This window comes from Phalangium opilio, unplaced genomic scaffold (assembly GCF_054372755.1).
Source record: "Phalangium opilio isolate 3A_F unplaced genomic scaffold, DU_Popi_V2 ptg000013l_1, whole genome shotgun sequence".
NCBI classification, from domain to species: domain Eukaryota; kingdom Metazoa; phylum Arthropoda; class Arachnida; order Opiliones; family Phalangiidae; genus Phalangium; species Phalangium opilio.
This window is the reverse complement of record NW_028324148.1, coordinates 8,800,114-8,813,585: the sequence shown is the minus strand read 5'-3', so window position 1 is coordinate 8,813,585 and position 13,472 is coordinate 8,800,114. Positions and strand designations below refer to the sequence as shown.

Genomic DNA, 13,472 nt, shown 5'->3' with positions numbered 1-13,472 from the left:
TCATTGCTTGTTCAATTTTTAATTCTTTAATTTTCTTCTCATTTTTCATTTCTTTAATTTTCAATTTGCTATAATGAGCTCGTAATGTTCTATTTTGTTTCTCTAATCTCTCGCATTTACAGCATGGTTTGCGTTTAAAAACAACAGTATCACGTTTAGGAATCATATTATCAGGGCTACGATCCATGTTATCACAATTAGTTTGAACATTAGTTGCTTCATTCGTGAGATTATCAATTGCAGAAGGACTAGATTTCTTTATTAAATTGTTAATGATGACTCGCTCCTCTCTTCGTTGCACTCTGGATTTTCTCTCTGGATAGTTACTGACCGCCACGTTCAAATTCGATCTTTCCTCAAAAAATTCCATCCAAAAATTAAACATTTATTTGACTGTTGGCACAAGGTTAAATGTAAGAATGATTATTTCTACCTGTTCACTAAACCTACAACTTATCCTAACCTTAGCTGTGAAGAAAAAAATTCATGCCGCAGCCACAAAAGAGTTCAAAGTTTTGGATGAGTGGAACAAGAGCGTACAAAATCATATGTACTGGAGTGCCACCTCTAGTAAGGGGAATGCTAAACTCATTCAAGCAAAGTTTATGTCAGTGTTACGGCATGTTGCAAATATTCATCGAGGCCATGGCAGGCCCTTTTCAAAATGCACGCATGGTGATCTGGCTTTGGATGAGAATAAAAGAGAATGGCTTATTCCAGGTATTATCCGGTTTAGAAAATCATTTGACGTTTCTGATTAAAATCTAATTTTACAGGAACAGTAGTATATGAGAAATTTAAAAAAAATAATTTGTCTTTTTGAAAAAGACATATTACAAATATCTCCGGAAACCCAGACTTCTAGTGTAGAAGCGTATAATTCCGTATTAATCCATTTTGCCCCAAAAAACACTCATTACTCGTACTTAGGGATGGAAGCCAGGTATGTCTAGGCTATCCAGAAATTAAGGACTAATTTTGTAAATAACAGGGTTGGCACAAATTTTTAAAATTGAAAATCTCATAGTTATCCAGTTTTTCTGACCTGTGTCAACCCTGAACAAAACGTTTCACTCGAAATGTCTCATTATTAATTTAAATATATTTTAATTTTTAAATTTCTATTGTAAGAATGTTATTAGCGGCTCTACATTATAATGAAAACTCTGACAAAATCCAAGCCACTACGAAAAATGGTAACCTAAGATGGAATATATATTTCCCAAAGTTCAAAAAAGGTGACTTTTCTGTAAAACCAATCATGCAAGCATCGACCTTTGGTAAGAAATATCAGTCATTGCCATCAAATTTTAATTTTAAAATGTAATTATTTCTTAGCATACGCTGAAAAACTCTTTCAAACACTACTCACAAAGTGCGAACATTCTTACGAAGAAGGTCGCAATGAGAGCCTTGCTACTCAAGCTGAAATACCAAGGCCATTATCAGCAGACTTTCCCCACCCAGATAAAGAAGCAGCTGTGGAAGCATTTAAAACTGCAAGACGGTTTTCACATTAGTTTTCATTTAATAAAATAATATTTACAAAAATTTAATATAGTACGTTGTACAAAATTTATTTCTTGGGGTAAAAAATAACCCTTCAAGCTGGGCCAGGTTCCGTAAAACCTTGATAAATATCTGATGGATATTCTCGTCGAATCCTATTAACAGCGCAACTTGGAATTGGGCGTCTCACTCGTTTTCCCAAAACTCTGTATATCCATCTAGTATATAGTCTATAAATCAAATATCTATAGGTACTATAAAACGAGGCCACAATTAATAGTTTTGAACATGTGTGTGAATAAAACTTTCTTAGAAACATATTCAAATAAAACTTACGGATTTATCTCGTCCTCAGCAGGCTGATAATTATTTTCTCGGAACTCATCAAAAAGAATATTTAAAATGTTTCGCCTCATTATGTCATTAAAAGTTTCGGTTTCAATAATACAATTAAATTCTCCAATTGCATCAATTAATCGTTGATTAGGAAGCTCTTCTCGGCAACAAAAACTTTCCTCCACTGTTGGCATGACAAAACAAAACCCACAATTACACCTGTTGAAGAAACATTCATTTATAAAGATGGGGCTCGGATGCTTGAATCTCTAATAATTGAACATTAAAATCATATTATTACCAATCAGTGTTGTGAAGGCGGGGATTATCAACTTCCATTGGGGCTTGACCGCCTACTTGGCCAAGTTCAGGTTCCTGAGCCAAGGGTTCAAACTGGTAGGGTTGCAGTCCGAACACTTCATGATCGCTCTCAGAAGATGAATCGTTCTCATTCGATTCGTTAATAATGTTAGATTGATCAGATTCTAAACTATCTGATAAATTCGACGCTGAAAAACTATTATCACTAATGCTATCACCAGAATCCGAGAGTTCCAGCTCAGCACCGCTAGAATTTGACATTTTGCTTCTGAAGCAGACTACAGTATAAAAAGTAACAAAAAATCCTACTGCAGAAGCTAAAATCGGTGGAAGCATTCCAGTTTTTCCCTACCAATAGGATCGCATCCCGTTCTGACGAAACAACGGGTATAAACAAGTTGGCGGGTGACCATGTATAGTTTAAATTTTTAAACTTATAACGTTCTTTTTCCGTAATTAAAATTTTTTTTCAGACTTTTTGCGTACACCACATAATTTTAGGCATACTTTTTTATATGTAACCATATGCAGTTTATACTAAATGAAAAAACTTGGTTCTATCCCTTTAAATTGTTTGATTACATGAGCGAAGAAAATGCTGTAGTAAACTAAATACCCTTCGACGGCAAACGTAGTCACCCAGTAACCGAACGAAAGCATCAAGGTTTCAATTGCGGAGAGGAGAAAGTTCAGCAAATCTACTGATTTGAATTCGTTAATAATGTTTATTATTTCTGAAATGTAGAAACCAAAGCACGCTAAGACGGAAAGGAATAAAAACCAGACACCGTATTTACTGGCACATTTCCTAAACTGTATCAAATTTGTTTTTTTGAAAACCGCTTCCAATTTGTCGAGTTTCAAAGAGATTTCCTGAATGGTATATCGGCGTGAAAATAAAATGACAACAACGGAAATGTGATAAATAATATCACCGAATTGGGAAAACCACCATACACTTTCCATTTTCAAATCGGGTTTATTTTCATCTTCAGTTCTGTTTTTTGACTTTTTATCCGTATTGGCGTCCATATCGAGAATATGTGATGATATCTTCACTAAGAAACCGCAGATCCAAAACAAAATTGGTAATACTGTTTTTATATAAAATATCTTCCGGGTTTTTTGAACTACTGATACAATTCCAATTAAAGGTAAAAAACACGTAAAAAACTTGAACCCAAATGGCATTTTGAAACTCCTTCACTATTTTTATGTCTACCCTCTTATCTCGCGTTAGAAGCAACATCTATTCACATTAGGACTTCATCATAAATAATGGAAACACGTAAAGTTCATTTAATTGATTTTCTATCTAAAACATAGCATGGCGAGAATTATGTAGGTGAAGTACTTTTACGAAATGGAAAAACGTTGCGTGCTAGATCAAAGGGATAACTCACTCTTATGATTATATCAAGAGTCTTAATTCAAAAAGGTTGAAGAATAAAATTATTAATTAATCTACAATTTTCAATATAAGTTATATAATTTTTTATCGTACTTAGAACACGATTTAACGTTTTAAATTACCATTAAACCAGCGTAAAGGATTTACTTATCAATAAAGCTGATATATGTTTAAAAGATAGGACTGGCGTACTCCTCTATTAGATCTAACATGCAACGTACATACAGTAATAATCGCAAACAATTTATGATAACTCTAAGTAGTTTCTAAAACATAATTAAGCTGTTTACTTTTCTTTCTCAACAAGCATATAAGTATATTTTTATACACATACATCTATATGAAAATAACATTATTTTGTAATAATCAACGCTGAACTTAAGTATCCCCCAGTTTCGTCGGGTTATTTTTATAATTTCTTTGTTAATTAGAATCCTTTAGACTCCTTAGTAGCCATGTATAGTTAAAGGAAGCGTACGTACGTTTATATTTATATATTATTAAGAGGTGTTAATTTTATTAGAATTAAAATCATTATGTTCTTTGACAACTCTAAAAACCTAGCTGTTCCTCTTTCTAAACTTTATAAAGTAGCGAAAATCATCCCCTAGACAACGACTTAGTACATCTCTAGCTGTTCCTCTTTCTAAACTTTATAAAGTAGCGAAAATCATCCCCTAGACAACGACTTAGTACATCTCTAGCTGTTCCTCTTTCTAAACTTTATAAAGTAGCGAAAATCATCCCCTAGACAACGACTTAGTACATCTCTAGCTGTTCCTCTTTCTAAACTTTATAAAGTAGCGAAAATCATCCCCTAGACAACGACTTAGTACATCTCTAGCTGTTCCTCTTTCTAAACTTTATAAAGTAGCGAAAATCATCCCCTAGACAACGACTTAGTACATCTCTACTCCGCAAATTCCGCCACTCCCAGTAGTCAAAACTTATTGGTCACCCCTCACCCGGGTAGTAACCTTTGTAGGTAGACCACCAGCTACCGCGTGGGTATATGTTAAATTCAACATAAACATGAATCAGTTTTTTAAGGTATCTTGAGGCTAATTCATACAATAAATAATAATATTAATAATAACTTTACGGGACTAACAAAAAAGCCGTGTGGCAATGTTTAAATCAATATGCTTCATCACAAAATGCAACATGGTAAATGTTTCCTTTCTACACACAGGATCATGGACCATTGACAACCATTTCCGAAATTCAGGATCAATACAACTAATATACGAATTTCTTAGTGTTTCTCGTGCTTTTATCGTGGCTTTCTTCGTGAACGAATTATTGGTAAGGCAGGGATAGATTTAATTTTAGAAATAGGAATGGAGAACCTAGTAATGTGGGCGCGCGTCTAAGTCCCGAACCCCTTTCACGGGACGAAGGGGTATGAAAGAAGAGGCAGGTCATAGTGACAGAGGTAAAAAGGAATTACGTATTTTTGCCTTCCCCGTCAGAAACGTCATCAAAACGTAATTTATGTGAGCCAATAAAATAATTTTAACTTTTCGTTACGTGTTGGGAGGAGGGGCTCTTTACTGGGCTATAAGTCGGACTGAAGTAAATACTAACCGTTCTCCATTCCTGCTTCTAAAATTAATTCTATCCCTGGTAAGGGATAACATAATAGTTTCTTCAATTTATACTCTCTTTACTTTCACTAGCCTATCATTAAATATTAAATCGAACGACAACTTTAAACTTAAGACTTGTCTGACTTGTTTCGGACTTTTATTCGCGAGTATGCTCAAGTTAGATGAAAAATCACTTGGCGATTATATCAGTTGGGCTCAGTACAACTGGGACTTTTTAAAAAATTTCTTCCTTGCACGTGTGATCAGAGTTGTGGAGCTTTTTGTGAAGAACTTTTTTATCTTTGCCTTTCTTGTTTCGGGGAATAGTTGCTTAAACGCTTGAATGTAATATTAATAATTCATTGCATTGTTTAATCCACGAAAACATTTTCACTTGTTCTTTGCAATCTGGGTTATTTTACCCTGTGTCAGTACTTAATCGTTGCCCATGACGCTAACAGCTAAGAGCGATTTAAGGTCGCTCTGATTGTTGTCGTGCCATAGGGACAGGGCCGAAAATAAGCACAGGACACTGGACATTGTCCAATAAAATTTTAAAATGTCCGATAATTTTTTTTAAAACTAAGGGGGGTCACTGAACATTTTGGCCATTAAATTTTTCGAAGTTTTGATGCGACACTATTTATGCACACGCCAGTGGACAATTTCCCATAAATTTTCCAGTCAAATAAGGGCTCACTGGACACATTTCCTATGAAAAGGCGTAAAATTGTTAAGTGATTTATAAAACATTACTAACCTAGCTTAACCAAATAGTGGCGTTTCCAAGTCAGTAAAAATGTATTTAAAACGCTTTCATTAAAAGACGACATTAATAGAAATTAAGCTACATAGCATTTTTGGGGTCGCTGTTTTCGACAAATAGAGTCGTTTGAATTGTAAATACCAAACCCGCGGTTGGGCTAAATTCATTAAAAACATTGGCGGGATCCGGTCTAATGGGAATTCGGTCTAATGGAATTCAGCGCAATGGGAAGATACCCCTTCGTTCGTCCCCAAATATATAGCTCTATGAAGTCTAAATCTTAAAATGAAACTATTTATTCTATTTGACTTACTTCGTTCTGAGGAAAAATGAAGCACAAAATGATAAACTTCGACGAAGATGTTATCATTCTCTCGATGATTAACGCCAATAGCATGTAGTCCTTCGCTATCACATCGGGCATTCGATTTATCCAGTAAGCGCAACCGCAAAACGTTAACAAACAATGAAGCATGCTTATAGCCACCAATGGTGACAAAAGATCACAACTTGCTTTTTGAAAAATACTGTTGACATACACGAATTCAATTCTCTTGTCTTGAAGCAAATTAGAAGCATTTTCTCTCAAATTTTGTCGACTACTTCGAAACATTTCAGTAAGCGTTTCGTTAAATTGTTTTATTACATGACCGAAGAAAATGCTATAGTAAACCAAGTACCCTTCAACGGCAAACGTAGTCACCCAGTAACCGAACGAAAGCATGAAGGATTCAAATGCAGTGAGGAGAAAATTTAACAAATCTACTGATTTGAACTTGTTAATAAGGTTTATTATTTCTGAAAAGTAGAAACCAAAGCACGCGAAGACAAAAATAAACAAAAACCAGACACCGTATTTACTGGCACATTTCCTAAACTGTATCAAATTTGTTTTTCTCAAAACCGCTTCCAGTTCGTCGAGCTTCAAAGAGATTTCCTGAATGGTATAACGACGTGAAAATAAAATGACAACAACGGAAATGAGATAAATAATGTCACCGAATTGAGTAAACCACCATACACTTTTCAATTTCAAATCGGGTTTATTTTCATCTTCAGTTCTGTTTTGTGACTTTTTATCCGTATTGGCGTCCATATCGAGAATGTGTGATGATATCTTCAGTAAGAAACCGCAGATCCAAAACAAAATTGGTAATACTGTTTTTAAATAAAATATCTTCCGGGTTTTTTGAACAACTGATACAATTCCAATTAAAGGTAAAAAAACAAGTAAAAAACTTGAATCCAAATGGCATTTTGTAACTCCTTCACTACTTCTATGTATATCCTCTTATCTCGCGTTAGCAGCAACTTCTATTCACATTAGGACATCATAAATAATGGAAACAGGTAGAGTTCATTTAATTGATTTTCTAAAACATAGTATGACGGGAATTATGTAGGTGAAGTACTTTTACGAAAAGGAAAAACGTTGCGTGATAGATCAAAGGGATAACTCACTCTTATGATTATATCAAGAGTCTAAAGCAAGTAGTCCATTTAGCCTTGCGAAACCGTATCGTTAACGTTTTTAGTTCGTATATCATCCAAAAGAGGGCGCCCATTACTAAGTTCGAAAGCATCGTTTAAGAAACGTTATTAGATGGCGTTCTGTTCGTATTTGGATACGTGACGTTACGTTAATGATACGGTTTCACAAGGCTTAGTGGACTACTTGCTTTAATCGCTTAATTCAAAAAGGTTGAAAAGTATAATTATTAGTTAATCTTCAATGTTCAATATAAGTTGAATAATTTTTATCGTACTTAGAACACGATTTAACCTTTTAAATTCCCATTAAACCAGCGTAAATTATTTACTTCTCAACAAAGCTGATATATCTTGAAAAGATAGAACTGGCGTACTCCTCTATTAGATCTAACATGCAACGAATCGCAAACAATTTATGATAACTCTAAGTAGTTTCTAAAACATAATTAAGCTGTTTACTTTTCTGTCTCAATAAGCATATAAGTATATTTTTATACAAATACATCTATATGAAAATAACATTTTTGTGTAATAATCAATGCCCAAGTCAAAGCTGAAATTTGTCAGAGGACATTTGGCGCCGTTCATGGGATGTAAATTTCATAACCAGTAAGGACAAACCGGAGCCTCCGAGATATCTAGGCCCATGCATGTAGCGAAGCGAGAATATTTTTTTGACTAATTTAGTTCGCCGTGTTTTCCCGCTTGGTGGTGCTTTCAGCACCGTAAAATAAACATTTCAGCCTCATGACCCCGTCGACTGCTACAATATTAGGCCAAGGTATAGACGTAGAGCGGTGAAGCCGAGGTCGCGGATAGTTAAAAAATGTTTTTGAAAATTTCCGAAGACCTTTATTAAACAATCATTCCAAAGAAGTAAAGGAAAAAAATGTTAAGGTTAAAAAAATGAAAGGTTTTGAAGGGGTAAAAAATCCTCTAATGGTATATGAAAACTGTGAATTAGCAACTTCAAGAAGTTTTGTTTTACTAAAAAACAACGATGTTAAAATCTCATAATTACTTTTTTGTCCATACAATCTAACCAATAGATTCAATGAAAAGTGAATAGCCCTTAAAAATTACTTTAATTTAAAGGTGAAACCTTTCTCTTTCATAAAAGTTTTATAATTGGCCCCTAAAATGTCATCGATAATTTATGGAAGACCCCGATCGCAACGGTCATTAAAGCGCCACCTCGTACACACAAAGGGTAAAAATATTTCCTCTATGAAACTGGATGTTACCCCACGTAAAAATCGACATGCATGGGCCTAGATATCTCGGAGGCTCCGGACAAACCGTCCGTCTATCATATTTGGTATTTGGGCGTACCTTTCGTATGCCTGTAGCACAGAGTGCAATATTCGAGTCGTCTTTGTTTACGATAGGTAATATATGTTTTAGGATTATCGTAAAGCATATTCGTTAATTGATCAAAAATGTCTTGGATAGAACAAGACTAAAAAAAGCGTCGATAAGAATGAGGTTATCGCTTGACTGAAGTCTGAAGGAACCATGCAGATATTGAATTGGTTTATTTAAAACCATGCTTAAAAGAACATCGTTTAATTATCGTATTCCATTGAATAAACTTATTTTTCTAATCATTAATTTGTTCCCTCCCTAATCTTGACTCTTCGATCACGATTGCATTCCCAGAAAATATTGTACCACTACTGAGGAGCATTCTGTTTCTTTTAGTAGTCAAGTGCCTTAGTACATTCTTTTGCGAAAGTCTTTGGCCGTTATATGTTTTATTTAAAGGGTATGAGAAGCTTCGTTTGAAAAACCTCTGATTTATATAACAAAAGATAGAATTAATTACTGTGAATTCAAAAATATCAAGCTTTTAATTCTCCGATTTCTGGTTATTTGGCAATATGCATTTGAAAATGCTTCAAATAAAATTATTTGAAATAAACTGTTATTTCCGGCCCTGCAGGGACACCTTGTGATGAGTACTACAAATCTTACCCGTCAATCCATCATTTGCACCTTTTCGGGTTGTTGTTGTATCGACAATTTGATTAGGGATTGTTTCTTTTACCTGACCTTTTGCAGTATTGTTGGTAAAGACACCAATTGAGATAATGACAAAGGCATTAATTATAAAATTAATTTGTGCACATTTAATTTTAATTTTTTTTCTATATCCCTTCGAGTACAAATTTCCAGTGAATGATTCATCAATTTCCTGCCCAAGGGCCAAACCACTCTTACCCCAGTAGCACATGGGCTCCACAGTACAGTCTTTTAACAGTCCGTGTGTTCGCTAGCTGTCCTAAAAACTCGGGACTGATAATACATGTAAACACAAGCCGAAAAGCAATAATGTAAACAGTCCATTATTATTACTAATTTTATAAGTCGGTTGACAGTCTTCCGAATGCTCTAAATTTAGCCTGTTTTTCTTACTCTAGTTTAATTTAAATCAGGCGCGACCAAGTTTTAGTCTTGTTTTGAAACATTCCGCCGGCTTGACCATATTAAGTCTCGGATTTTCAGTTTTAGTCTGGTTATAAGACAGTCCGCTGGCTTCTCAATTTAAACTCGGGCAAGATCAAGTTTTAATCTTGATATGAGACAGTCCGCCGGCCTCTCTATATTAAGCCTCGCATTTTCTGTCTTAGTCTGTTTATGAAACTCCGCTGGTTTTACTATATCAAGTCTCGCATTTCCAATTTTAGTCTGGCTATGAGACAGTCCGCTGGCTTCTCTGTATTAAATGTGGCGCGTTCAAGTTATACTCATGTTTTGAGACAGTGCGCCAGCTTTTCTATATTAAGTCTCGCTCTTTCAAGTATTAGTCTTGTTATGAGACAGTCCGCCGGCTTCTCTAAGTCTCGCACGTTTAACTAAACAAGAGTATAACTTGAACGCTCCACACTTAATACAAAGTAGCCGGCGGACAGTCTCAAAACTAGACTATTAGTGAAAATGCGAGACTTAGTATAGTCAAGCCTTCGGACTGTCACATAACCAGTCTAAAACTGAAAGTTCGAGACTTGATATAGAGAAGCCGGCGGACTGTCTCATAACCAGACTAAAACTGAAAACGCGAGAAGCCGGCGGACTGTCTCATAGCAAGACTATAACTGAAAATGCGAGACTTAATGTAGAGAAGCCGACGGACTGTCTCATAACCAGTCTAAAACTGAAAATGCGAGACCTAATATAGAGAAGCCGGCGGACTGTCCGCTGGCTTCGCTACATTTCAGTATCTGACATGAGTTAAAAGTTTAGAAAACCCAAATAATATCGAAACGTTTTCTCCACTAAAGTTCCACGATTCTGCTGATGTAAATTTGAACTACAAGCAAAACTTTCTTTAAAAATCCATTATATCTCAACAACTAACTGCAAAATTTTAATTTTCCCAGATTTTAATATAAATTTATCTTTATAAGCATAATTTTACAATAATATCAAAGAAAATGTTACGGATTATGGCTCATTTCACCATTCCCTTATATTTACATAAGCCTTCAAATCGTTTGAAAATATAACTCTTTGCTACTCGGTAATTATTGGAGATTAAATAGCAATAAACACTTTCGATAAGTGCAGTCTTTTGAAGCTATTTACCACTTTTCGAAAGTCGCCAAAAGTGCGGGTCCTGCGGGAGTTCAGTCCAATGGGGCCTCCCAATTATGGTTTCGATCGAATTGTTTGGGACTGTCCGTTTACCAGCCGATATCGTGTCCATTCGCAATCCGATATGTTGTCCATTTGCAAACCGATATCCTGTCCATTTGCAAACCCATATCCTGTCCATTTGCAAGCCGATATCCTGTCCATTTGCCAGCCGATATCCTGTCCATTTGCCAGCCGATATCGTGTCCATTGGGCAGAAGATATCTTGTTAATTTACCAGCCGATATCGTGTCCATTTACCAGCCGATATCGTGTCCATTTACCAGCCGATATCGTGTCCATTTACCAGCCGATATCGTGTCCATTTACCAGCCGATATCGCATCAATTTGGCAGCCGATATCGTGTCCATTCGCCAGCCGTCATGGTGTCCATCCACAAGCCGTTTTTGCGTCTATTCACCTTGCGATTTCATAACCGTTTACCAGTTGATTTCGCGTCCATCCGCTTTCCGATTTTCTGACCGTTTGATTGCAAATTTCGTGTCCTCTATACTACCAATTTGGTGTCCATTCGCCTGCTGATTATATGACCGTTTGATTGCAAATTTCTTGTCCATTCGCTTACCGATTTTGTATCCATTAAGTGTATTTTGCAATCAACCGTAGTAAACGTGTGTATATCCTGGGATAGCAAGACACTTATCTGGGCGGACATTTCGCACTGTAGGGTACGGTCTATGGTCACAAATCAGGTTATCCAAAAACAGTCCAGCTATTTAAAATTCAGTACTGTCCCCGCAGTTGATTTTTGTTGCAGGGGTAGATTCGGATTTCCCTCTCACTTTTTCATTAACTAATCTTTTACGCTCTTTTTTCTAAATTTATGCGACCTTCATTCGTCCCCAAATATATAGCTCTATGAAGTCTGAATCTTAAAATGAAACTATTTATTCTATTTGACTTACTTCGTTCTGAGGAAAATCTGAAATGAAGCACAAAATGATAAACTTCGACGAAGATATTATCATTCTCACAATGATTAACGCCAATAGCATGGAGTCCTTCGCTATCACATCGGGCATTCGATTTATCCAGTAAGCGCAACCGCAAAACGTCAACAAACAATGAAGCATGCTTATAGCCACCAATGGTGACAAAAGATCACCGCTAGCTTTTTGAAAAATGCTGTTGAAATACACGAATTCAATTCTCTTATCTTGAAGCAAATTAGAAGCATTTTCTCTCAAATTTTGTCGACTACTTCGAAACATTTCAGTAAGCGTTTCGTTAAATTGTTTTATTACATGACCGAAGAAAATGCTATAGTAAACCAAATACCCTTCAACGGCAAACGTAGTCACCCAGTAACCGAACGAAAGCATCAAGGTTTCAATTGCGGTGAGGAGAAAATTAAACAAATCTACTGATTTGAACTCGTTAATAATGTTTATTATTTCTGAAATGTAGAAACCAAAGCACGCGAAAACGGAAAGTAATAAAAACCAGACACCGTATTTACTGGCACATTTCCTAAACTGTATCAAATTTGTTTTTTTCAAAACCGCTTCCAATTCGTCGAGTTTCAAAGAGATTTCCTGAATGGTATATCGACGCGAAAATAAAATGACAACAACGGAAATGTGATAAATAATATCACCAAACTGGGAAAACCACCATACACTTTTCATTTTCAAATCGGGTTCATTTTCACCTTCAGTTCTGTTTTGTGACTTTTTATCCATATATGCGTCCATATCGAGAATATGTGATGATATCTTCACTAAGAAACCGCAGATCCAAAACAAAATTGGTAATACTGTTTTTAAATAAAATATCTTCCGGCTTTTTTGAACTACTGATACAATTCCAATTAAAGATAAAAAACACGTAAAATACTTGAATCCAAATGACATTTTGAAACTCCTTCACTACTTTTATGTCTACCTTCTTATCTCGCGTTAGAAGCAACTTCAATTCACATTAGGACATCATAAATAATGGAAACAGGTAGAGTTCATTTAATTGATTTTCTAAAACATAGTATGGCGAGAATTATGTAGGTGAAGTACTTTTACGAAATGGAAAAACGTTGCGTGCTAGATCAAAGGGATAACTCACTCTTACGATTAGATCACGAGCCGTAGTCGTTTAATTCAAATTGACTTAAGAATTAAATTATTTAATAATCTTCAATGTTCAATATAAGTTGAATCATTTTTATTGTACTTTGAACACGATTTAACCTTTTAAATTACCATCAAACCAGCGTAAATTATTTACTTCTCAACAAAGCTGATGTGTTCAAAAGATAGGACTGGCGTACTCCTCAATTAGATCTAACATGCAACCACATACAGAAGTAGTCCACTAAGCCTTGTGAAACCGTATCGTTAACGTAACGTCACGTATCCAAATACGAACAGAACGCCATCTGATAACGTTTCTTAAACGATG

General features: G+C 35.4%; 2 protein-coding genes across 2 annotated transcripts; one reads left to right on the top strand and one right to left on the bottom strand.

Moving 5' to 3' along the window:
- Positions 1-776: 776 nt before the first annotated feature.
- LOC149708831 (uncharacterized) lies at positions 777-1,548 on the top strand. Its single transcript, XM_089862938.1, has 3 exons — positions 777-943; positions 1,132-1,280; positions 1,339-1,548. The coding sequence occupies exons 1-3, from the start codon at positions 789-791 to the stop codon at positions 1,518-1,520; spliced, it is 486 nt and encodes a 161-aa protein (XP_089719064.1). The 5' UTR covers positions 777-788; the 3' UTR covers positions 1,521-1,548.
- LOC149708830 (uncharacterized) lies at positions 1,366-2,618 on the bottom strand. Its single transcript, XM_089862927.1, has 3 exons — positions 2,147-2,618; positions 1,846-2,064; positions 1,366-1,763 (listed from the first exon to the last, which is right to left on the bottom strand). The coding sequence occupies exons 1-3, from the start codon at positions 2,500-2,502 to the stop codon at positions 1,604-1,606; spliced, it is 735 nt and encodes a 244-aa protein (XP_089719053.1). The 5' UTR covers positions 2,503-2,618; the 3' UTR covers positions 1,366-1,603.
- Positions 2,619-13,472: the final 10,854 nt, after the last annotated feature.